The sequence below is a fragment of the Cynocephalus volans genome, chromosome X (genome assembly GCF_027409185.1).
Source record: "Cynocephalus volans isolate mCynVol1 chromosome X, mCynVol1.pri, whole genome shotgun sequence".
Taxonomy (NCBI): domain Eukaryota; kingdom Metazoa; phylum Chordata; class Mammalia; order Dermoptera; family Cynocephalidae; genus Cynocephalus; species Cynocephalus volans.
In genome coordinates this window covers 168,169,599-168,195,761 of record NC_084478.1, presented here as the reverse complement: position 1 = coordinate 168,195,761, position 26,163 = coordinate 168,169,599, and the positions used below count along the sequence as shown (strand labels likewise).

Sequence of the window (26,163 nt, the reverse complement as noted above, 5' to 3'; positions counted from 1 at the left end):
CAGAGGGCTGAAGCCAGCCCCTTCTCTCACTAGCCCACACTCGTCCGTGTTCCCCTCGGACTTGATGACCTCTATCGTAGCACTGATCACACGCTGTCCTGCCTGTGCCTTTCTCTAGCTGTCCCTGCCATAGTCCGTGAGCTCTCCGAGCATTCCATCAGGTCGATCTGAGTGACCCAAATCCCAGCCTTCCCAGTCCCAGTCTTCCCTTGGGCCTGCTGTGCTGACAGAGGGTAGCAGTGAACCATCGAGGTCAGTGTGGATTCAGGGCACCTGGGAAATGGGGTGAAGGTCAGGCCCACTGGCCGTGAGCTTGGAGGACTGGTGTGTGATGAGCTTCTGTGTTCCCACAGGCCACCGAGGCCCAGAGAGCTTGCGGAAGATGAAGATCTGTTGCCTCTCCTTCCGGCAGCCTTATGCTGGCTTTGTCTTAAACGGGGTCAAGACATTGAAGTCACGTTGGTGTCCCCTGCTCGACAGCCACCAGAACCATACCATTGCCATCCACATTGCTAACAGGGACTGGGAAGACGATGCCTGGTGGGAGCTGCTGCAGGGGAGGCTCGGGATGACGCCCGCTCAGATTCAGGCCTTGCTTCGGGAAGGGGAAAAGTTCGGCCGAGGAGAGGTAGCTGGTAAGTGACGATGTGCTGATCGTTGTGCTGATGACTCAAAGTGCTGCCACCCTGGATCTGGCTGGGGAGTTTGGGGGCTTTTCTTTTGGCTTGAACTGGTTTGTGTGTTTGCTGCAATTTTCTTAAGCAACGCACCTTCAAGGGGGCAGCAAGGGGCCCTGGGCTGGGGTCTGCAGGCCCAGCTTGCCTCTCCTCCGGTAAATCATTTCTCTGCTCTGGGCCTCGGTTTCCTCTTCTGACCTGTGAAGCTGGGTCAGGTCCATGATGTCATGTGGTGCTGGGCTGTGCATGTGCGTGTGTGGGGCAGAGACCACCAGAGGCAGCACAGCACATTGTGTGGGTCGGCTGCCTGCCTGGCTTCACTTGCCTGCCCTGTCCCCACCACCAGTGACACCCTGGGCTAATCCCTTCACCTCCGTGGGTGGTGGGGTGTCCACATCCGCACCTGTCCCTGGTGAACTGCCTCAGAGCCTCGTTGTCTCCATGTTCCCGGGCAGTGGCTGGTGCCCTTCCATTCTCAAACTCCTACCCTCAGCAGTCTTGCTGGCACCTGCACGTTACTTGTGTGGCTTCACAGGGGAGCAGGCCCTGTCCTCTTCATTTCAGGAGAGCTCCCTCGGCCTCACCCAGGATTCCCGGAACATGTTTGGCTCATCATCTGTGCTCCGTGAGAAGGCCCTGCTGCCCTTCCTGTCCTTGTGGTGATGTCATCTAAGTCTGTAGTGGCCGTAATTTTGAATAACCAAGTTGTCACACTGGCAGGCCTTGGTTTATGGAAGGGAAAACCACCTGTGTGTTTCTCTCTTTGTGCACAGGGCTCATTGACGTTGGGGAATCTTTGGAGTGTCCCGAAAACTTAGCTCCTGAGGAGGTCGTGGAACTGGAAAATCAAGCTGTCCTGACCAACCCGCAGCAGAAGTACCTGACTGTGATTTCCAACCCCAGGTGGTTACTGGAGCCCTTACCTAGCAAAGGGGGAAAGGATATATTTCAGGTGGACATCCCAGAGCGCCTGATCCCTTTGGGGCAGAAGGTGTGACGTGTGTGGGCTCCTGAGAGGAACGTGGCTGAGAAACCAGCTAAATCATGGCACCGTTGATTCGCGATCTTGGTGCACGTGCATGTAGATCAAGTTAAGTGTGAATTACCCCTGCATTGTAGCGTGCTTCCCACTGCATGGCACTCACAGAAACGGGTTTCTGCGCTTACTTGAAGGAAATAGGGGTGTTGCTGGTCATTTTGGTCTTGCTAATGTCTGGATTGTAGAAATAAATGTGTTGAAGGTAACTGTGAAGTGTTTGGCGCTCCCTTATTTTTCCCCAGTCTTTGTTCTGTTCAAAAGTCGTCAACTGTTTGAGCAGCATCCTGGTGACCTTGTGTAAAGCGTGGGTCCAGGCACTGAATGTTTGCCCGAGAGTGACCAGCCATCAATAGCCTGACTCAGCCAGGAGGAAGACGATGTCAGACTTAGAAACATGCAGCTGTCCATCCTTCCAGATTCCTCTAGGTCTCTTGTACACACGTCCCCCAGTCATGAAGGCCAATGGTTCATGAAGCCTGTTTGTCGCCCGCAGCACAGAGCTTCTTCAGATCCAAACAAAGGACCTGAGATACAGCTCTCATTGAGTGAGGCTGATTTTGCAAAGTGATCAGTGGTGTTATAATTTTGTAGCAAATCTTTGTTTTTCTTTTGTGATTTCCCAGCAAAGTTTCTAGTGGTGGTTAGCTATGAGGATCATGGGCTTTCCTGCCAGGCATGGACTGGAGTGGCTGGTCTCTTCTGAGCCAGGACACAGTGTTCGTACCTCCCTTGGCAGATGGGGCAGCCTCTTTGGAGGGACCCTGGGTGCTGGGTTGGGACACTCAGCTATGGAACAGAAACTTCCTGGCAAAATTGTGGGGACAGTGATGAGGAAGGAATCTCTTGTTTCAAGGTACAGGAATAATGTAAGGTAATACTCCCAAGGTCAGGAGTGAGGCTGTTCTGTCTCCTGAGCAGCAGGCAAGGCTCAGGGGACTGGATCATGCTGGGCGAGCCCTCACAGTTTCTAGCAAATCCTTTGCTGAGTGTGTGGAAATGCTGCTGCCTCAAATGGAAGAGAACAGGGACCAAGCCTGTCTTGGGCAGGGTCTTTAGCCTCATGTCAGTGAGACATGTGTGGTATAGATGGTTAGAAATGACACGGAGTCCAAATACTCATTTATGTGGTTTATTTGCTACCATGGGGTTTTGTTGTATTTATTAAGACCAAAAATGGCTTCACCGTTAGTAAGTGGCACTTTTTAAACTTAGTGGCCTGTGAGTTTAGGGACCTGGGTTGTCCTTAAACTGTTCACAGAATGCACACATGCAATCAGCCCTCCTACTCCTCGTTGGGCAGCTCACTGGGAGCAAATAATAAGAGGGTATCAGTCCGAGTTGGATCATTGATGTAATACAAGGTCATTGGGAGACTATTGCCTTGGTGAAGTGGGAGGTTTGGGAGCAGATGCCGTGCACCTTCCATCCCAGTGTTGGCCCTGGGCTCAAACCTAACATTCACAGAGGTGCCTTCCCTCCCGCTCGGATCATTTGGCTCTTGAGGGGGACGATTTCCTATGGGATGTCTAGCAACAGTGCCCCTAGACAGGGTACCCCCAGGGAAGATGGAGAACTGAGGGTTACTGGGTCCCTGGACATTTGGGGCTTCCCCCTGGGACTTGCTGTTGGATTCTTTCTTGGCCTTAATGTGTTGGATTCGCAGGGAATGTCTCGTAGGTACCAGCTTCTTTCTCTTTGCGGTTGGTGCACAGGTTGCTGGCAGAGCAGTGTTTCTGAGGTCACCTTTTTTGTGGATGTTCTCAAGGAGCCCAGGCTGGTCTCTCTGAAAATTGGGGTTACTGTAAAGCTGAAACAAAAGGAAACATTTTAGTTAGTCTGAGGTTAGATGTCCATTCCTTTTCTCCCCAGAATCACCAGGGTCTTATTTAATGATGGAGAAAGGAAATGTTTAAGGTGTTGGCCAGTGTCACTGTGTCCTATAGCATGACCTCACTAGAGAGAAACAATTCATAAGTGAGGGTGGCAGTCTGTACATTTGACATTCCCTGGCTCTGAGTCTCTACTCCTACCCACAGAGTATCTCTAAGGGGGTGGTAGTTTAATATCAAAATCTGTGCTTTCAAAGTGTAGATTTTGATCTGTCCATGAATAACAGCTCATGTTAAAGTTGTCCTCAGAAATGAAACTCTTGTAGTATATCATTCACCTTGGCGTCCTGTAAAGATGTTTGAGTAACAGAGAAAAGGGGTAAGAGGAGTATTTTCTACTTTACCATAATTTTCTTGTCCCCTGGAGAATCAGCTGAAGAGGCTTTTGTGCGTGTTTTGCTGAATCCATAGCGGTTCATTTGGCGAATGAAGGTTTTCATGCTGTCTGTTTCAAAAATTCTGTCTGCGCCTCTCTGGCGAAGAATTTCCCTCTGGAAAAGGTCTTCCTCTATGATCACGGTGTGTCCATCGTCATCCCAGCGCACAGACTCGAAAGCGTCATCCTCAACGATCTTCCAGAGCCTCCTCGGGAAGGAGAGTGTTCTGGGGTCACTGTCCTCTTCCACACTGGACGCACGTTGGTTTTGATCTGCTGGTTGTTCATCATTTTGGGAGTCTGAATCTTGTCCCACGGCTTGGTCACCTTGGACGTCTGATACCTCCCTGGGATCCAGGTTTGGATCAGGTGGGACCCCGCTTGCTGGCTCTCCACCAGAAGATGAGGCGAGCTTGGTTTCACGGTCTTCAGTATCCTGACTATCCATGGGCTACACTGTCATCAGGAGCACTTTGTACCCCACACCATTAACCACTGTCCCAGTAAGTACAAACTGCCTTCACTCTGAGTGGCGATGCCCAATAAATACTGTCCACAGGATTCTAGAATCTCGGTAGGGGGGCAACCGGCTGCTGAAGTCATCGTCCTCTTTATTTGTCATGTGATGTCACGTAGGTGGCTCACGGCCAGTCTGGAGATTGAGCCCTGGCCATGTGTTGGGGGGGATTCGGTGGCTGGGCCCCCCAGCTTCTCTCTTTTCTAAAAGTGTAGAAAGGGTGGTTCAGATTCCCAGAAAGGTCTCCCATGTGCTGAGAGACACATGGTTTCACGGGGCCAGACCCTGGATTAGTTGAGCAGCCTTGATCCCATGGCCACTCCCACCCCTGAAGACAGGGGCGGCCTGTTGCCGGCCTCTCTGGTTTGCTCAAGGGCCAGTCCCCAGTTAGTCCGAACTTGGGTATCTCCAGGACTGTCTGGGTCAGCTGGGCCCCTGGGTGACTGTACCTCCCAGGAGATGGTGGTCCCTACCAGGCTGGGAAATCTAGTCTCGGTTGGTGTCCCTCTTCTCTCCCCATCTCTTTCCTGCTTTGGTCTCTTCCAACCACTCCTGCTGGTGGGTTCCATCTTCTCAGAAGGGCCCAGAGAAAGAGTGTGACTTATTACCACCTGCTCCAGTTGTCCTCAGAGTGGGGCTGCGCCTGAGCACAGTCGGAATGCTCCTCTTGCTCCTCGACCAGAGTGGTACTCAGAGCACTGATGTGTGATTGGATGGGCACATGCTCGCCTGGGCTTTGCACTGTCATGTGGAGCTCTGCCTGTCCCAAATGCATCCCTCCACCGATCCAGGCAGGGTTGTCTTTACTTTCCATTTCTTCCTCATACATCCTGTTCTTATTGTTGGAGACCCTCTCATTTCTGAGGCCTGCTTTACAGAGACTCTACTGTGAGGAAAGTTCCTACTTGTTTAACTAGACATGAGTAAACGATTGCAATACAAAAATACCCATGAACGTGTATTTGAAAACAGATGAGAGTCCGGAGGACTGGGGGAGAGGCGGGGAAAAAACCAAAATAATTGTCATTTTCAATCACAAATGAGAGGACACAACCCTTTCTTTGGTGATACCTGCTCTCTAGCCATTGCCGACAACTTTGTTCTTAATATTCACTCTGCACAGGAGATGGATTGGAACAGTGGAAAATCTCCATGCTGAGAGGATTCTAGGTCGTCTTCCCACTAAGTAGTAGCCCCTCTAATGGCCAGGCCTTTGTTACTAAAAGGGGAGTACAAAGTTGGTTTGAAAGAGACCCTTTCGAGGCATCTTTCAGTCCAAGGGCGCTAATCCTTATCATTTCTGGATTTGGGATTGGTCTGTGGACACCATTCTTTTAAACAAGTTTACAAAGCCTTCATTATTGGACTCGGATTAACCTGTATGCACGTGCACGTACAGGCTTAGAATTGAAATGTAATTCATTTTTGATGTCTCCAAAGGTCACTCCTAGTATTTTCAGTGAAACGGCCAGTGTGCTTCACGTGCGTGGCAAAGTCTTTTTTCTTAAGCGAATTCTTAAGCCTGAGAGTGACATATCGCAGTGGCCTTTGCTAGCGTATGCATGCTGCTGATGACTTCTAAAAAGGCTTCGGCCGTTGGGTGGGAGGGGAAGGGTAGTGAAGAGAATGCCCAAGGAATCCATAGCTCTGGCTTTCAGCAAAGAGCTGCTATTTATGTGATTTGGTTTAGACACATGTATGTCATGTCACTTGCATAGGACCATTAGCTAACATTCTCTTTTTTTTTTCAGAATCACTGAAAGTCCACCAGGATTGAGAGTGTACGGCCTCTGGCTCTTATACTGGGAAAGGGAAATAATTCACAGTGCCTTCTCAGTCCAGTCAGAGAAAGGCATTATAGGAACTCCGGTCTCCAGCAGCTTTGGCCTCTTAGTCCTTCAGGGGCCTTGGGCTGCCACTCAGACAGTCTTTGCAAGGAACCTGCCATGCCCAAGCAATGTTGAGAGAAATGATCGGTTTTCTCTTCAGTGCTCCAGAGCCCCCCAAGATGACCCCTCTGTGTCACCAGCTTATGAATGGAATCACCACAGTCCTGCCTCCCAAGCAGAGCACAGCTGACTCAGGCACCTGTGAGGACCAGTGACCCCCTGTGAAAGTGACCTAAGTCATACATTGCTGCACATTCTCTCTCTCTCTCTCTCTCTCTCTCTCTCTCTCTGACACACACACTCACACACTCAAATACTCTCACACACACACTCACACACATCCCAACTTTCCTCCTCTCTCACACACACACTCACACTCACAGACAGTGAGTGACAATCTGGTGGCTGACAAGCTTTCCCGTAGAAAGCTCACCTCAAAAGTAAGAAGAGGCACGACAATGGTCATCCAGCTCAGCACCATTGTGATGTGCGTCCTTCGCTGTTCCACAATCACGTCCATCGAGCGCAAGAACAAGACAGACCACACGATGTAGTAGAGGACCACGAGGCAGAGGAAGGACATGAGAATCCACAGGGGGACACACGCCACCTGAGGGGAGGAGGAGAGGAGGATCTGTCTAGACCTTCTGCCCCAGCCTCTGACAGGACGCACTGTAGTCACCTTCCTCTCCAGTTCAGGCAGCACAAGCTGGCACGCGGACAGTCCCACCTCCCAGGACTGTGGTGGGGATAGCATGGGAAGGAAAACGTGGAGCGTGTGCACGACAGGGCCCACCTCCCAGGAAACGTTGTCATCAGTGCCTGTTCCTTCAGGTGACAGCCTCGCATCTGGCCCCGCATCCTCTTCTCTTCCTGACAGCCTCCCTCCTTCCCTCCCTCCAGCTCCACATGACTCTGGTGGCTTCACATCTGCCCGAGGAAACGGGTCCCTGCTGTCACCCTGTGCACATACGCATGATATCGCCCCGACATACTTTCTCCACAGGCAACATTTCCCCAACCTGCTGGAGGTGCTTTGACAACACATTTGCCACCATGTTCCCAAGAAACTGCGGCTGCTGGGCTCCTACAGACCCCCATGTCCACCCCTACCAACTTAGTGAGCTGGGCAGATTGATGCTGGGGACGTAATACCACCCGTCCCTGCCACCACGCCAAGGCACATTCTGAGTATGTTGCTGCTGTACGTGAAAGACCTCGTCTCACCCACACTCAGGCCTGCTAGATGCACCCTGGGGGCGTCGCCTGCCCAGGCTCTCTTGAGTCATTTTCCTACTGCCTGCCCTGGCCCCTGTCACCACTTCTCATTTATCCCTTTTTCTTTTATTATTTGTCACACAGTAAAATGGCTGTATGCTTTTGGTGTACAGTTCTGTGAGTTTTAACACACATCGCCACAGGATGGACATAGAACATTTCTATCACTCTCTAACGCTTCCTTGTGCTGTCCCTTCATTGTCACAGCGTCACCCCACCATAACCCCTGGCAACCACTGCTCTGTTCTCTATTGCTATACTTTTGTCTCTGTTAGAATGTTGTGCAGACGGTATCACACCGCATGTAAACTTTGACTCAAGTTGTCCCGTGTCCACGTGTTGTCCCTGTCATAGCTGAGTGGTATTCCGTCGCAAGATGACTGCAGCTTGATCATGCAACCATCCAGTGATGGTGGTTCCAGGTCTCGGCTATCACAAATAAGGCTTCTGTAAGCACTCGCACGTGGGCTTTTTTGTTGCTGTGTGTTTTCATTTCCCTAGAGTAAGCTCCCAGGCATGGGACTGCTGGGTCACATGGTCAGCTGTATAAGAAAGTGCCACATTGTTTTACAGATCGACAATATAATTGTCTTCTGACCAGAACTGTAGGAGTGTCCCTGTTCCTCTGCATCCTCCCCAACACGTGGGACTGTCAGTGATTTTAGTTTTGTCTTTCTGACAAATGGGCTGCGGGACCTCGTGATAGGTGGAGTTTGCCTTTCCCTCGGGTAAACTTTTCATGTGCTCATTTGCCACGTGTACATCGTCTTTGTGAACTGTCTGTCAAGTCTTGTCAGTTTTTAAATTAGATTTCTCCCTTCTTAGTTTTGAGTTTTTAAGAGTTCTTTGTATGTTTTGGATACAAGTCAATGCTTTTTTTCTTTTTAATTGGTTATGAATATTCATGAGTCACAAAGCTGATTGTCACCCCTTGGGCCCAAGATGTGAAGGCCAGATTCATGGTGGCAGCATACTCACTACCACAAATTGCATTTGTACCCCATGTTCCCCACCCAATTATCCCCATCCTCCCTTCCCCTTCCCCTATCCCTCCCAACCCACTTTGTAGCCCAAAGAATGTTCTCTCCCTCTGCAAGTCCAATGCACCACTGTGGTCTTTCTTTCCTTCCTTCTTTCTCTCTTAGCTCCCATATAGGAGTAAGCATATGCAGTATTTATCTGTCTGGGCTTGGCTTATTTCCTTGAGCATAAGTTTCTCCAGGCTCATCCATGTTGTTGCAAATGGGAGAATTTCATTCTTTTTTATGCCTCAGTATTATTCCACGGCATATATGAACCACATTTTCCTTATCCAATCATCCATAGATGAACATTTAGGTGAGTTTCATGTCTACGCTATCGTAAACAGAGCTGAGACGAAGATGGGAGTGCAGGTATCCATTCAAAATGATGATTTCCATTCCTTTGGTTATATACCCAGATGTGGGATTGCTGGATCGTATGAAAGATCAATCTGTAGTTGTTTGAGAAACCTCCATACTGTTTTCCATAGTGGTTATATTAATTTCCAGTCTCTCCAACAGTGTAGGACCATTCCCTTCTCTCCACATCATCGCCAGCATTTGTTATTCACCATCTTTTTGATTATAGTCAGTTTAACTGAGGTGAAGTGGTATCTCAATGAAGTTTTAATTTGCATTTCCCTGATGACTAGTGCTCTTAAGCATTTTTTCATGTACCTGTTGGTCATTTGTATGTCTTCATTTGAAAAATGTCTATTGAGCTCCTTTGCCCATTTTTTAATTGGTTTAGTTGTTTTTTTTACTGTATAATTGCTTGAGTTCTTTGTATAGTATGGATATTAACCCCTTGTCAGATGCATAATTAGCAAAAATTACCTCCCACTGTGTAGGTTGTCATTTCATTCTGTTGATTGTTTCCTTTTATGTGCAGAAGCTTTTTACTTTGATATAGTCCTATTTGTTTATTTTTTCTTTTGCTGCTTGTGTTTTCAGGCTCATGTTCATAAAGTCTGTGCCCAGACCTAGTTGCTGAAGTGTTTCACGTAGATTTTACCTTAGTAATTTTACAGTTTCATGTCTTATACTTAAGTCTTTAATCAAGTTTCTACAACAAGAACTACAAACCACTTATGACATTAATGAAAGAAGACACAAAAAGATAGAAAAAAGATATTCCATGCTCTTGGATTGGAAGAATTAACATTGTGAAAATGTCTGTGCTACCCAAAGTGAGCTACAGATTCAGTGCAATCCCCATCAAATAACAATGACATTCTTCACAGACATGGAAGAAAACAATCTTACATTTCATATGGAACAACAAAAGACCCCAAATAGCCAAAGCAATCCTGAGCATAAAAAATAAAGCCAGAGGCATGAAACTACCTGACTTCGAATTATACTACAAAGATATTGTAACCAGAACAGCATGGTACTGGTATAAAAATAAAACTTCAGACTAGTGGAGCAGAATTGAGAACCCAGTAATCACCCCTCAGGCTTACAGACATCAGATATGGGACATAGGCATCAAAAATCTACACAGGGGAAAAAACTGCCTCTTCAACAAGTCGTGCTGGGAAAACTGGTTATCCATATGCAGAAGAATGCAACCAGAAATGTACCTCTCACCATACACTAACAAGAATTCAAGTCAATGTTTTCACGTGTGCTTTGCAAATATTTTCCTCTGATCTGTGGCCTGTCTTTTCGTTCATTTCATTTTAATTCTGAGTAAGTGCAAACTTCTGATTTCTTTCTTTTATGAACCATAGAATTGGTGCCACTTTTTGGACCATCTTTTTATTCAAACATAATTGATTATATATGTGTGTGGGTACAGATTTGTATATGATTACCTGTGTACAGTATGTGGTGATCAAATCCGGATAATGAGTATTCTCATATTTACAAAACGTAACCAGTCTTTGTGACCCTTAGCCAATTTCTTGCTGTTACTCTCCCGTCCCCCTCTCCCACCACTAATAACCACAGTTCTGTTCTTTTTTGAAAGTTCAACATATTATTGTTATTGTTTCTATCTTTTCTTTCTTCTTTTTATTTTTTCTCTCCCACTTATGAGTGAGGACATGTGATATTTCTCTTTCTGTGCCTGGTTCATTTCACGTAACGTAATTTCCTCTATGTTCATCCATGTTGCTGTGAATGGCAGAATTCCATCCCTTTTTGTGGCCAAGTAGTATTACGTTTAGTATCTGTACCACATTTTCCTTATCCAATCATCTGTCAATGGACATCTAGGTTGGTTCCAACTCTAGGTTACTGTAAATAGAGCTGTGATAAACATGAGACTGCAGGTATCCCTTTGACATGATGGCTTCCATTCCTTTGGGTGTATATGCAGCAGTGCGATTGCTGGATCGTATGGCAGTTCAATCTGTAGTTGTTTGAGGAACCTCCTAAGTATTTTCCATAATGTATGCACTAATTTACATTTACAGGTGCCATTTCTATGAACTCTTCATGCAATTGCATGCCCCAGAGATTTTTCCTATGTTTTCTTCTAAGAGTCCTATAGTTTTATGTTTTACTTTTAGATCTATGATTTGAGTTGTATGTGACTTTTTAATCTTCCTGATTCATTTGGAGTTCTTGTTTGCAGGTTTTGCTCAAGAGTCTCTTCTGCATATCCTGTCTTCCCCCTTCCAATGCACATCTGTGATGATGCACTCAATTCTTGGAGTTTCCTTCCTGGGTGGAATGTCAGTGATTTTAACAGCTTTAATTGCTCTCTCTCCTACTCAATAAGGAAAATGTGCAATCAGACTGCTTCATCCACTGAGAGCTGTACAGCACTGAGGGTGGAAAAATCCCTCTGCTCACTTGCAGAAAACTCTGAAAATTCCTAATCTTTCTCTTTTTTTGCTGATTGTACCTTATACTAAAAGTTTGGTCTTATGTGGATTTCTTTCATCCATGTCACAATAGAAAGTTTTGAACCCAATTATCATTCTCCAGATACAGCACCTTGAAGATGTAGGATAGGTTCCTGAAGAATATTTCTGATTATGAAAGTTTCATCCAAGTCTTTGGGCAGAAGTGATAAATCTTCTCTTTAATATTAGAGTATACTTATGTTACCTTATTTTCTTCCCTGCCTTCAATTGAATATTTTCTTTTTTACTATAGTTATTACTTTCATTTCTTTTTAAAGGTAAACTGGGTTTAACACTCAAAATGTCACGTGTGTATCTAATAACAGAAACCAAAACACTGGCATGACCTCACCTCCCACAGGCAATGTAACTTTTCTGCCTTTGTTCTCAGTTTTCTTTCTATGCATTTAACAGTTGAAACCATCCTATATTCTCTAATCTTTAGCTTGCCATTTATCTATCTATCCTTTCTATCCACAGATGATTTTAACCAAACACTCATTAACTGAAGTCACAGTTCAGAAGTCTGATGTAGATCCCTCCCTGGCAAAAGTGTAAATTTGTACAGCTTTTTGAAAAGCAAGTTGGTAGTGCAATATATATATTTAAGAATCTCAAAAAGTCCATACCCTAGTAATACTGTTTCTGGAGTTTTTACTAAACAATTTTAAAAAATCAGGCCAAGATTTTTAGGCAAAAATATATACACTGCAGCATGATTGAAAATCACAAAACACTGACAACAGCCAAAATACTGAGAAGGAGCTGGTTTGATAAATGCGTTTGAAGAATATTTTGCATCACATGAACTTTAAAAGTCATGTTTATAAAGACCTTTTCTTTTTTAACATGGGAAAATGCTTCTTATTAAATGTTAAAACAAAAAAGCAGAACACACAATTATACACACGGTATGATCCCAACTATTTGTATAAAACAAGGAAATAAAATCACTAACCGTATTATCTCCCAGTGGTGGGATTATGGGTAATTATTAGTCTATTACCTAGGCTTTTCTGTCTTTTCCAAGTTTTCTATAATAAACATAAATTACTTTTATAATAAAAAAGAAAAATTTATTTAAGTATTTAAAAAGTTACATACAAGCCAGGGCCAGTGGATGATCTTCTCCAGTCTTAAGGCAATGAATATAAATTGGAGAATGTTGACAGAACACAGGATTTCTAACTAAAAATGAAGAGAAGAGTCAGGTAAACCAAGTAAAAGTTGTATTCCATACTTCAGTTATTTGATGAACAATAAAAGGCAATGCAAATTATAATACAGTAAAACTTTTATTACATTGCACTTGAAACTCCTGATTTTTGGCACCAGAGGAGCACAACGATGTTCTGCTGTGGAGAAACATGCCCAGCTTCCTGCCTGGCCCTTCCACTCAATGCTGCCCTTCCCCTTCTGCTGTTCAAGGCCTCAGCCTGCCTGCCCACCTGATGACCTTGTTTCCAAGTTTAGAGAGAAATGAGGCAATTTGCCATGGGCACTCCAATGTTCCTTCCTGCCCCTACCAACAATCATCTTGACTTGTAACCACCCTTCTTCTCATACCTAGGACTGGGTCCTGCGTCCTACCCCTTCCTTTGGGGCTCCTTGAGGAACTGTCACATCGAGGCATCAATTACAGATTCTTTACTGCATCTTTAACACGGCCTATTCCACTGATCCTTCCCAGCAGCACAGAAACAAGTTAACTCCTTCTGATTAAAAAGAAAACCGCCAAACCAAATAAACCCACCCCTCCCTGATCCAGTACCCTTCTTAGCCTGAAGTTCCTCTACCTGTAGCAGCCAAGCTTTGCGATAGCAATGATACTGAAGGCCTCTTGTTTCACTGCCGTTCCAAGCTGCCCCGCTGTGATGTGGCCTCTGTCCCTGGAGAACCGGGAAACTGCTTCCACCAAGGTCACCAATAACTAGGGGTAGCGGAACGCTTTATTCACATCTTCCTGGGAGTCTTTGCAGACTCTGATAGTGCTGACAGCTCCTTTCTTGTAACCCTCCTTCTGGGCTTCTAGGGTCCCATCATGCAGTCTTGGCCTCTTCCTGGTGCTCTGACATTTCCATCTCAGCTTCTTTTTCCTCTGCTTAAATCGCGATGCTCCCCACTAGAGACACATGAACACAAACACACACACCTTCATTCACTCACTCTACTCTGGTGACGGGAGCGAAGAAATGTGAGCCACGCCCCTGGCTGGCATTACCTCCTAGTGCTTGGTTCTCAAATTCATGTCCCACTTAAGTCTTCTTGCTAAGCACTAGACCCAGCTGTGCAGGTGCTACATGGTTCTCCTAGAGGATCTGCAAATTAAGCCAGTTCCAAACTGAGTTCATCATCCCTTTTTCCTTGAAGCCCACTGTCCCTCTCTTTTCTGTAGCCTCCCGTAGTACTGTAGGCACCACAGCAGCTTCAGTCCCCAAACTGTGAACGCAGGAATCACCCTACACTATTTTTCCCACATGCTCACGTTCAGTCACCAAGTCCTGTCCACTCTACCATGCAAACTCCTCTTGAATCCCTGGGGACTATCCCACCTAGTCAGGCCCTCCTCCTCACCAACCCCCAACCACCTCAACAGCCCCCTTGCTGGCCTTGCTGGCTGCGGTCGTGATGGCCCTTTGCTCCCACATGCCCTCCAGGCTGCTGTGCATTGCGGTGGCAGTACTCACTGCTGCCTTGCCTACAGAATGAAAATCTGTGACCTGGCCCAGAGCTTCCCCTGCGTTCTCAGTTTGCAGGGCATTTAGAGACTCAATAATTCTTCCACAGACACCTAGGCCAAAAGAAATACCTAATAGTTCCACTGATTTAAGTAATTCGTCCTAAACACAGCAAATAGTTCTGTCCTAAGTAGCCATTTGAAAACATAATTCACATAAATCAAAAGAAACACATTACTTTTCTTCATTCTTAAATAACCACAACTAACGCCTAGTGGCACTTCCACTCTTGTTCCCTCTTCTTACCTGAATTTTCACACAGCGCTAGGTTTCAATCACAGCAACTGCCGATCACCCAGCTTCTTAAAGATAGGACATCACCAAAAGGAAGGTAGTGTGACCTAATGGTAAGACTATAAACTATTTCGAGCTAGCAGTTTGTATGGTGTCCCAACAAATGTCAAGCATCACTGTTTTCTTCAAAATGTCCACTATCTCCTGGTGCACCGTGAGTTCACTAGGGGGCCTGGCGTACCTGAGCGCATGCTCTGAGGGCTGAGGATGTGGCCCCTATCCAGCCCAATCCCTTGGTAGAGGCTCCGTTCCTTTTGCCCCAATCCAACAGTATCCTCCGTTCTCCACCTTATGCCCCAGTGAAATCTGAACCACATGGAGTCCACTCGGCAGTTGTGTTTTCTCCTGCCTCTACGCCTTAGGGTGCCTGAAAAGTGCTGTCTCTTCCCCTCTCACCATAGGGCTCCCTGGCAGACCCCAACACTTCTTTCACATCTCTGTGCGGAGCCGACCCTCAATCGGCACGTCCCCAACGAAGGTACTCCTCCTGAGACACAAGACCCGAGAGGGAGCTCAGCTCCTGCGTGTTGTTTCTTCCCATAGGTAGGAGTGCCAAGAGGATGAATATACCAAAGACCTACTGTCTGTCGCTCATGCCCAATGCAGTCCTAGCCCTTGTGTATGCTTTTGCTTTCTAAAAAATAAAGTTCCACATTTTTACAGTTTCCTTTAACTTTGTTCTCAGCCTCCATGCAACAGCATCCGGGTAACTATCAGTGCTGCTCAGCCTCGGCAACACTGCTCCCTCTGGGGGGAGGCTAGGAAACAGGTAGCAGCACCTTCGGATGTCACAAAGACCTGGGGGACAGCACCTTCACTAGGATTTAGTGGGCAGGGGTCAGGAATAAGTGTCCTGCAATGCACAGGACAGTCCTGTTCAAATTTCCTATTCAAATGCCAATAGCACAGCTCCCTCCCCTACTGAGAAACATGGATGCAAATGTGTATTACCTAGAACGTGTTGATTTCCTTGATTTTGTTTAATGTAAGCTTTTGTGATGACTTCCAATGCTTGGTTTTACTTCCTTTGCTCAGGTAATAGAAAAAAGCACGCAAAGCAACACAGGCGTAAAGTATAAAGTGTATGACTAGGTGGAACGGTGCCTTTCACCAATATTGGGACTGCCGATTGGGAGGAAGGTGGATGAGGAGTCTGGAGCTGACGCGCGAGGTCGGAAATAGGGCTTGAGGAAGCAACAGCGCTTCTGTGGCAGTTGAAACAGGAATGGAAACATGATCATTCAGAGAAAGCATGTGCAGTGAGGATAGAAAACGCCCAAGACTGGACACTGAGAAAGAGCGACTTGTAAGGAGTGGGTGGGGGAAGAACACAACGAAGGAGCTGAAGACAAGGTGGCCAGAGGGTCAAAAGACCAGAAATGAGGGCAGTCTCGGTCGTTTCAAGAAACGCTCAACAGTACCAGGAGCTACAGAGTGGCCAATGGTCAGAACTGATGAGGACTAAAGAGGCCCGTGGGACTCGGCCAGAGGAGTTTGTGCCAGGTTCCGGGAGTGCAGGGGGCTTTGCAAGGACCGAGGGAAGGAATAAGGAAGTGGGGAAGGAACAGCACTGTTTCAAGGAGCTGTTTTGGGCACGGAATGAAAAAGCACAATGGCTAGACAGGGTTGGGAGGGGTTTGCTGCTGCTGTTTTGTTTTCTCTTTCAGATGAGAGAGGCCAGAGCCACTGGATCAGGTGTGGCTAAGTCAGTCCGGAGCGAATGCTGAGAGGGGATAGGGGCTAAAGCACAAGTGAGACTAGCTGTCCCCAGGAGGGAGGACTCACCGGGAGGACGGAGAACAGGGAGGACTTTAAGAGGGGCAAAGGTTTCAAGTGGCTCCTGGGGAACAGGAGCACCATGCGAATAGAGACAGATGGGTAACGGCTGCCCGGGCACGGGAGAGTCCAACTCGACACTTCTCAGTCCTGCTCTCATTACTGCCCTCCCACGCCGCACCCCAAGAAGCCTGGGCAGACATTTTTTTTCCTAATTGTGCACCCCTGCCCCCATGAAATATTAATACTACAGATGCTTTGTACATAATATACTGTATACATATTGGTGCTTTATTCATGAAAAGAATGAGAGTTTTCCCCATCCCAAACCAATCTGCACCCCATGGGAGGCTGGGTGCTACTGCTCCGTTGAGAATGCCTGGTCTGGCTGAAGTGGAGACCGTCAACCTGGGGTGGTTCAGTCCACAGGTCACACGACTTTCTTCAGCAGTCCCCAGCAAGCAGCCAGAGGGGAGCAGTGCCAAAGAGAAGTGGCTGGATCACTGAAGGCTTAGGGAATGCAGGGACGGATAAAGTGGGCCACTGGAGTCCACAATCCACCCCTACCTCCCAGCCACAGCCACGACTGGCCTTTCCGCCAGCACCAGAGTTGGGAACCTCCCCCATGTTCACGGCCAAGCCCTTTCTGGCACTCTGGGTCCCATTCCCTCTGGGTCACACAGGGCCTTGCTCCACTACTGTCCCTTTCTCTGACTACCTTTTCCTCAAGCCTACACCTGGGGTCAAGGCTCACATGAGCGACATACACTCTGGCTCCTATGTGCCCTTCCAACCCAACTACAGTCTCCTTCCTTCACTCTTTATCCTCATGGCTCGAAACAAGGCATCTAGAGTCTCCAGCTCTCCCTCAACCAGTTAGTACACAGTGTTGGGCCCTCAGCTTCTGTGAAGTTAAATGCCTGACTTTGGAATCAGGCTGACTGAAATAGAATCCTTGCCCTGGCCCTTAAAGTGTGGCCATGAACCAATTATTTACCCTCTCTGGAAAGCGAATGCACCTACCTCACAGGGTTGTTCTAAATATTTAATTAGATACCCCTGTTGTGAGGTGCCTAGCACAATGCCTAGCACAAAGTGAGTGCTCAGTAAATGTTACCTGCACTTATTTTCATTACTCTAGTATTAGTATTACTAGTCCTGGTATTTTATTCATCTGTGTATCCCCTATGCTTAGGCAAAAAGGCCTACAGTGGCATACAGTGAATACCAGATAAATGATTATCGAATGAATACACAAACGTGTGGACACATCAGGATAAGCTCACCATAGAGCACCTGAGGTGCAAGATCATGAGGTCTGAGTTGCTGAGATAGTTAGTTTCATGTGTCAGCTTGGCTGGGCTATGGTATCCAGTTATATAATCAAACATCAGGCTAGGGGTCACTGTGAAGGGACTGACATTCAATAAGGGAGATCACCCTTCATAATGTGGATGGATGGGCCTCATCCAATCAGTTGAAAGCTGTAAAAGCAAAGACTGAGGTTTCCTGCAGAGGAAGACTTTCTGCCTCAGGACTGCAGCCTCAACTCATGCCCGGTCTCCAGGCTGCCTGCCTGCCCTATAGATATCAGACTTGCCAGCTCCCACAGTCATGTGAGCCAGTTCCTTAAAAGAAATCTCTTTGTATCCACACCTTCATTTATCCTATTAGTTCTGTTTCTCTGCAGAAGCCTGACTGACACAGGTGGATAGGGAAAGATGTGAAGCTGGGAGAAGGCTGATGGCCTGGGTGAAAAGGCCAGTCCAGAAAGAAACAATTATTTCCATTCTCTTTTGTTTCCCAGTATCCCATGATCTAGAGTTAATGATCAATCTCTTCCTACCAAAGGCATAAAACTGACATTAGAATAACTGACCAAAAGATTTTATTTTTGAAAAAATTCTTAAACATATGAGATCTCACCTCTAGTGACCTGTCATGTCGAAAGCCCCAAACACAAGCTGCAACAGACACCAGGGAAACAAAGAACAGTGGCATGAAGACCAGAAGCCAGAAGTGGCTTCCTCTCTCCATCCTGTCACAGACCAGAACTTCAAACATCAACAGCAGCAAGTGGATGCCCACTGCAATTAACATGGCTTTAAACTCCACACACGTTTCTCCTTCTGTTCTAAAATGGGACAGAAGAACAGGAAGAAGGAGAAAAAACACCCTCAGTTCAGAACCTCCATTATAAGCAAGCAGTTCAGGGCAAATACCGACTTATGTTGATCCTTTGAGTTTGACTCGTAAATTTGACAAAAAGGCACAGAGAAAAGAGGTAGAAAGCTAACTTAAGCCTAGCTATCAATAGGCAATCCTTTAAACATCAAAGAATTACTATCTGACAACAAATGAACATTATAACCAAGCCGGATTTTAATGTTTTCACTGCATAAGTATATTCTCAGAAAGAAGCAGTTATTATTTACCTGCCAATGTACATATACACTTGTGTTCATAAAGTTAGTTCAACCACAAGAGTTAGCTCCCACATTATTCAGGCTGATTGCTTCTAATGCTAAAAACTGGCAAAAATCCCTTAGGTCTTATGATCGTCATCTCTCAACAAATTAAAAATCATGTAAACCACATTTCATGCAATACTACAAAAATAACTAACTTATGAAAAAGTGGGGGTCATAGTTCAATAAGAAATAGTATCTATCGTTTAGTACTATTTTAAAATGCAAATACAGGTGGAGTATCCTTTACCCCAAATGCTTGGGACCAGAAGCATTTTGGGTTTCGGATCTTTTTTTGCATATTGGAGTATTTGCATTACACTTACCAGTTGAGCATACCTAATCTAAAAATCCAAAATGCTCCAATAAGCATTTCCTTTGAGCATGACCTTTGAGCATCATGTCAGCCCTCAAAAAGTTTCAGATTTTGAAGCATGTTGGATCTAGGATTAGAAATGCTCAACCTGTAAAAAGTATAAATGCGTTTTTATTTTCCTTTCTATTTCATTAGAATCAATTAACACCTGCAGATGAAAGAGAAAGAACAAGAGTTAAAACTATTCTCAAACAAAATCAGTTTCATTAGCTGTTTAAGTATCATGCATAAATTTCATAGATTAACAGTTTAAATATGATAAGACTGCTAATCAGGAAAACGCTTTATAATGCATTTGAAAGAACTACAATGTTCCTTCAAAACACAGATGAATATTTATGATATGCATGTCTTGTTGGTGATAAATACTCCTGAGTGTAGAACACAGAGAAAATGAGGTCAGAGATTATTCCTGTAGGACCCAACAGCATTGCACTGGTTTGATGTTAACACTAGAATGACCATGTCTGTATGTTCCATACATTAGACCACATACACAATTCCTTTCCTTCCTTGAAAAATCTTACATCAAACCAACGAAGAAAAGTTTACATAGCTTCTAAATATCAAGCAGCGGGACCTAAAATCTTTAACTTTTTATTCTTGAGGAGCAAATATTAGATACCTGAAAACATGAAAAAGAAAAAATGTGCAGCCACCCTGGTAACCAATCTCTTAAAGAAATAATCTAATAACTTTAACATAGCTACACATGAATGGCCCTCATCTGCCAACGCTGTCTGTGTGGCTAGTTTAAAGTTTTTAGATATGTACGTGATACATAATTTACACAATCTAAATCTTAAATTATTTTTAAAGTTAATAACCAAGAATTTAAAAAGTTGAGGAGGTCCCAACTTGTACCTATTTCCGACATGAGCAGCTACATGTATCTCCCTTTTCCCTCCCCACCTGCCTACTGAGCATTCCTTCTCTCCCCATCTCCCTGGGAAAGGTTTAGAACAGCCTCCCACTTTCAAGTCCCCCCTTTTCCTTTCTGTAATTCCAATTTCTGTGAGAGAGAAGGGATAAGGGAAAGCCTCTCCCACATCCCAGACACAGCAGGCTGCACCCTAGAGTGAGCCAACTCCCAGGAATTTAGACCAGCTGAGGCATCCAAGAAGAAGAGCTTGGGGGTGGTGGAGAAGCTAAAAGTTACCCCTCTCCCTGCCCCCCAAAACTCTGCTTTCCTTCTCAGCATCTGGCCCTCAACTTTCCTCATTCCCTAGCCCCTGGCTCAGGGACTCAGGTCTCCTGGCCAAGTTATGTCCCCTTGCTAACAGTCGTAAAGCCCCACGACTAAGAGGATGGGACAAGGGAAGCCCCAGTTCCAAAAATGAATTGGAGAAAGAGAGACCCGTGATGACCAAAGCTAGAACTGTGAATGTCTTCTCCTAACAACAGGGTAGTTTCATGCTTCTTAGTCTAATGTAGCATATCAGTTCTGTATTTTGGGTACATTTTATATTATATAGGCATGTATGGACTAGCTGGGAACTTAATCACCCTAAATAACACTGCTTTGTAAGGATATACATATCAAACACCTAATTTTTAAAAACGTAGAGGAGATTTCAGTTTGCCTCTACTATACGTCTTATAAAACCCCAGATAGGTAGAAAAGGAAAGAGTCCTTACTTTATCAAAAGTGAGAAAAACCAAGATATTGCTCCCTTAGGATGGAGACCAACAGATTTTATAAAGCAGTATTACCGATATTGAGGATTTCGTGCCCAGACTCCAGTTCCAACTGAGGCTCCAGCAATGACCATTAACTTCCACAGCCATATTGGAGCAAAGACAGCCCAGTAACTCCACTGAATGATGCCATCCAGACGAAGGGCCAGTAGCACAGAGAACAGCAGAAGACAGGCATAGATGAGGAATTTGCTAGGAGAAAAGTAAACTGATTAAAGAGGGTTCACTTTGACAAACATGTGATATTGAAATGCAGAGTAATAACAGCATTATTTTTCAGCACATAAAAAGAGTCACTAATTTAACAATCATTTATTCAAAATTCCTATATTGCAGACATACTGTGTTGAGGATAAAAGAAACATAAAGAAAACTAAAATAAGTGTCCTGCTTTCTAGGACTTTCTAGGAGGACGGACTCCACACAGAAACGTACAGTTATAACATGTTGGTTGTAATGGTGCGATGGAAGCTGGGAAGAGGAAATATGGACTCTGTCTGAGGCACTGGGAAGCAGGTGGTGACCCTGAAGCTGGTTCCGGAGGAAATGAGGAAAGCCACCAGGCAGGAAAGGGAGTGACATGAGGAAGCATTCAAGGCAGAAGGAATGAGCCGCACCAGGACACGGAGACTGGAAAAGCTTGACATGTTCAGGATATGGTACTGGTCCAGTTCTGTCACTGACTATTTGACTGTATTTTTAAAAAGCCAGACATCTGCCATGTTCATATGGCATGTACATTTTAGTACACATGTAGTCATCTCGGTATCTGCAGGGGGACTGGTTCCATGACCTCCTGTGGATTCCAAAATCTGATGATGTTTAGGTGCCTGTTAAAAAATGGCATAGTATTTGCCCATAACCTATGCATATACTCCTGTACACTTTAAATAATCTCTAGATTAATTATAATACCTAATACAATGTAAATGCTATGAACGTAGTTGTAATGATCTTTTTAAAATTATATTACTCTTTACTGTTGTATTGTAATATTTATTTTTTTATTTTTCAAATATTTTCAACCTGTGCTTGGTTGAATCTGCAGATGAGAAACCCACATATGGAGGGCAGATGACTGTATACAGGAGGATGTGTGTATGTTATGTGCAAATACTATGCCATTTTATATAACAGACTTGAGCATCTGCGGATTTTGGTATCTGCAGGGTGGTCCTGGAACCAATGTACATTACTTATAATACCTAATACAAAATAAATGCCACAAAATAGCTGTTATATTGTATGAATTTTTATTTGAATATTTTGTTGCATTCTTTTTTTTATTATGTTTTTGTGAATATTTTCGATCTGCACTTGGGGGAATCTGCAGTTGCGGAACCCACAGATACAGAGAGCCAACTGTATTGTACTTTTCATGACAGAATAAATTATGTTCACACAGGCACATGCACACAAACTACACACACACACACTCCTATCTCACATAAAAAGGAATTAATGTAGAGGCTGTCCTTGAAATATTAATCAGAAACTATATTGTTGAGGATGTCGACTTCCAGCCTTGATATAATAACAGGAACAGGATTTACCTTCCCACCTTAAACGAGAAACTGGGCAAAATATACAAAACAGTTTTCAGACACTGTACAACAGGCAGTGAAGGACAGGGAGGGAGGGAGGAAGCAAAGAAGGAAACAAAGGAGATAAGCCTCACTACTGCCCCAGTTAACTGGCTGGAGATAGTTTCCAGGCTGCAGCAAGAAGGTAGCTAAAACACAACCCTGTCAAATAATTACATTAAAAGCACATGGAATAAATACCAATTTAAAGACAAAGATTATCAGATTGGATAAATAAGCAAGACAACTATATGCTGTCTGTAAGGAACTCATTTTATCTATAAAGTCACAGAGAGATTAAAAGCAAAAGAATGAAGAAAGTTATACTACACCAACACTAACCAAAAAAAGGTGGATTGAGTATATCAATATCTGTTTTAGTCTTCTACCGCTGCTGTAACAAATCACCACAAATTTAGCAGCTTATAACAATGCAAATTTATTATCACACAATTCTGTATGACAGAAGGCCAGCTGGGCTTGTTTGTTTCAGTGTAAGCATCTCATATGGCTGAAATCAAGATATCCGTTGGCACACCTCTTATCAGAAGACTCTGTCCAGAATCTCTTCCAAGCTCATTCAGGTTGTTGGCAGAATCCAGTTTCTTATTGCTGGCTGTAGGACTGAAGTCCTTGTTTCTTTGCTGGCTGTTAGCTAGGGGCGGCCCTTAGATACTAGAGAGTTCTTTTGGGTCCTTGCACATAGGCCCTTATACCTCAAAGCCAGCAACAACTATATCAAATCTTTCCCATGCTTGGGATGTTTTTGACTTCTTCCATCTCTCTCCTGCTCTCAGTCAGAGAGAGTTATCTGCTTTTCAGTGTTCATATGGTTAGACTGGATCCACCTGAATAAACAAGGCTAGTATCCCTATTTTAAGGCCCAGTGGTAGGCAAAATTGTAAAGATGTTTCCCAAGATTCCTGTCTTGGTAATTCAACCAAACACTGATTTAGGTACTATTGTGAACGGACTTTTCAGATGAAATTAAGGTTACTAATCAGATGACCTTAAAACAGGGGGATTATCATCTCACCCCAGTTACACTGGCTATTATTAAAAAGACAGAGAATAACAAATGCTAGAAAGGATGTGCAGAAAGGGGAACTCTCCTACACTGTTGGTGGGACTGTAAAGTAGTAGAGCTATCATGGAACACACACACACACACACACACACACACACACACACACACACACACACACACACGATGGAGGTCTCTCAAACAACTACAGATAGAACTGCCATATGATCCAGCAATCCAAATGCTGGGTAAATACCCAAAGAAATGGAAATCATTATGTTGAAGAGATACCTGCCCTCCCATGTTTATTGCAGCTCTATTTACAATAGCCAAGATATGGATCCAACTGAAATGTCCATCAACAGATGACTGGATAAGGGAAATGTGGTATTTACACACAATGGAGTACTGCTCTGCCATAAAAAAGAATGCAATTCTGCCATTCACAGCAACATGGATGAACTTAGAGAATATTATGTTAAGTGAAATAAGCCAGACACAGAAAGAGAAATACTCCATGTCCTCACTCATAAGTGGGGGATAAAATAAAGAAAGAAAGAAAAGAAAGTAAGAAAGAAAAGAAAGAAAGAAAAAGAAAGAAAGAAAGAGAATCACAAAAATACATTCAGCCTCAAAAAAAGAAAAAAGAGAAGAGAACTGTGATTATTAGAGGCAGGGAAAGGCGGATAGGGTGCAGGTTTAGTGAGAAAATACCTAAGGGTCACAAAGATTATGTTTTGTAAACATGAGTATACTAATTATCATGATTTGATCACCACATATTGTACACATGTATTGATATTCAATTCTGTATCACACAATTATATATAATCAATTATGTCTCATTTTAAAAAACTGTCAAAGAAACAACAAACAACAGCAACAACCACAAAAAAAAAAAAAAAAAAAAAAAAACAGGGAAATTGTCCTTGATTATCCAGATGAGCCAAATGTAATCAGAGAAGCCCTTAAAAGAAAAATAAGAAGGCAGAAGAATAAGGGAGATGTGGTGGAAGAAGAAAGATGAGGCACAATGGGAAGTCAGAGAGATTCCAAACATGAGAAGGTCTGAACCTACCGTTGCTGGATTGGAAGACAGAGAAAAGGAACCCTGAGCCAAGAAAGGCAAGCAGCCTCCAGAAGTACAGAATAACTCCTGGCTGAGAGCCAGCAACGAAATGCAGGCCTCAGCTCTATAACTGCTGGGAACTAAATTGTGACAATAGCCCAAATGCGTTTGGAAGCAGATTAATCCCCAGAGCCTCCAGAAATGAATAAAGCCCTGCTAACAATTTAATTTCACCCTTGTCAGAATCTAAGTACAAGACCCTAGTGAGCCATACTATACCTGGAGACTTCTGACCTAAAGAACTGTGAGATGATGATTCTGTGTAGCTTTAAGACATTAACTTTGTGGTAATTTGTCATGGTAACAAGAGAAACTAATACTGTAACCTTAAATATATCTTCAAAGTCTCCTTTGCCATGCAATATAACACTATCACAGGTTCCAGGAATTAGGGTTGAGATACCTTTGGGGGCCATTCTGCCTACTAAAGCATAAGACAAAGTATATTTTGAACAAGGAATCTTACCTGGGACAAACAGAGGCAGTTCATAATGATAAAGGAGTCAATTTGTCAAGAGGATATAGCAATCATAAACATTTATATACCTAATAAAGCTTCAAAATGCATGTAGAAAATATTAATCAAACCAAAAGGAGAAACAGAAAAATCCACAATTATAACTGGTAATTAGCATTCTTCTCTCAGTAACTGATAGAACACATAAAACGAAAACTACTAAGTATACAAGATTGAATCAACACTATCAATCTCAACTTGACCTAATTGATATGATAAAGAGTTCCTCCCAACAACAGTAGAATGCAAATTCCTTTTAAGTGAATGTAGAACATTCAATAGGATAGATTGAATTCTGGGCCATAAAAAAAGGCTTAACCAATTTAAAAGGATTGAAATCATACAAAGTAAAATTCTAAGCAAAATGGAATTAAACTAGAAATCACTAACGAAAGATATCTGGAAAATTCTCAAAATACTTGAAAATTAAACACTACACTTCTAAGTAATCCATAGGCAAAAGAAAAAAAAAATGAGAAAAATTAGAAAATATTTTGAACTGCATGAATGTGAAAATACAACAAACCAAAATTTGTGAAGTACAGCTTAAAGCAGTACTTAAGGGAAATGTTACCGTCAAACACTTAACATTAGAAACAATCTCAAGTCAGTGATATACAATTCCACCTTAAGAAAATAGGAGGAGAAAGAAATTTTTAAAAGTCAACAGAAAAAGAAAATGATAAATATAAACATAGAAATCAATGAAATACAGTAGAAAGACACTAGAGAAAAAAATCAATGAATCGAAAAGCTGGTTATTTGAGAAGATAAAGAAAATTGGCAATTCTACAAAAAAAGCATATTATATTATGACCAAGCATGATTTAGCCAGGATTGCAAACTTGACTTAACATTTGAAAATCAGTAAACATGCTTCACTGTATTAGTAGACTGAAAAAGCAAAAAACATAATTATCTCAATAATTGCAGAAAAAGCATTTGACATAATTCAGTGCCTATTCAAGATAAAAGCTCTAAACAAATTAGAAGTGGAAGGACATCTATGAAAATC

The 26,163-nt window shown here is 43.9% G+C and overlaps 3 protein-coding genes across 3 annotated transcripts; 1 reads left to right on the top strand and 2 right to left on the bottom strand.

Moving 5' to 3' along the window:
• The first annotated feature begins 382 nt into the window (after positions 1 to 382).
• LOC134366564 (EOLA-like protein) lies at positions 383 to 1,674 on the top strand. Its single transcript, XM_063082931.1, has 2 exons — positions 383 to 635; positions 1,451 to 1,674. Exons 1-2 carry the CDS (start codon positions 383 to 385, stop codon positions 1,672 to 1,674), a joined length of 477 nt encoding a protein of 158 aa, XP_062939001.1.
• Positions 1,675 to 2,998: 1,324 nt separating this feature from the next.
• LOC134368545 (heat shock transcription factor, X-linked member 3-like) lies at positions 2,999 to 4,429 on the bottom strand. The gene is made up of 2 exons (XM_063084979.1): positions 3,950 to 4,429; positions 2,999 to 3,523 (listed from the first exon to the last, which is right to left on the bottom strand). Exons 1-2 carry the CDS (start codon positions 4,427 to 4,429, stop codon positions 2,999 to 3,001), a joined length of 1,005 nt encoding a protein of 334 aa, XP_062941049.1.
• Positions 4,430 to 4,599: 170 nt separating this feature from the next.
• On the bottom strand, positions 4,600 to 25,047 carry LOC134368543 (transmembrane protein 185A-like). The gene is made up of 6 exons (XM_063084978.1): positions 25,035 to 25,047; positions 20,911 to 21,103; positions 18,280 to 18,487; positions 12,650 to 12,733; positions 6,821 to 6,997; positions 4,600 to 4,701 (listed from the first exon to the last, which is right to left on the bottom strand). The coding sequence occupies exons 1-6, from the start codon at positions 25,045 to 25,047 to the stop codon at positions 4,600 to 4,602; spliced, it is 777 nt and encodes a 258-aa protein (XP_062941048.1).
• Positions 25,048 to 26,163: the final 1,116 nt, after the last annotated feature.

Coding starts and splice junctions, on each gene's coding strand:
- LOC134366564 (XM_063082931.1), top strand. CDS start 383: ATGAAGATCTGTTGCCTCTCCTTCCGGCAGCCTTATGCTGGCTTTGTC. Junction 636..1,450: donor CGGCCGAGGAGAGGTAGCTG/GTAAGTGACGAT, acceptor CTTTGTGCACAG/GGCTCATTGACGTTGGGGAA.
- LOC134368543 (XM_063084978.1), bottom strand. Junction 6,998..12,649: donor TCATCCACTGGCCCTGGCTT/GTATGTAACTTT, acceptor TCCTCCCCTCAG/GTGGCGTGTGTCCCCCTGTG. Junction 4,702..6,820: donor TGCCTCTTCTTACTTTTGAG/GTGAGCTTTCTA, acceptor CTACACTTTTAG/AAAAGAGAGAAGCTGGGGGG.
- LOC134368545 (XM_063084979.1), bottom strand. CDS start 4,429: ATGGATAGTCAGGATACTGAAGACCGTGAAACCAAGCTCGCCTCATCT. Junction 3,524..3,949: donor CAGGGGACAAGAAAATTATG/GTAAAGTAGAAA, acceptor CTTTTGTTTCAG/CTTTACAGTAACCCCAATTT.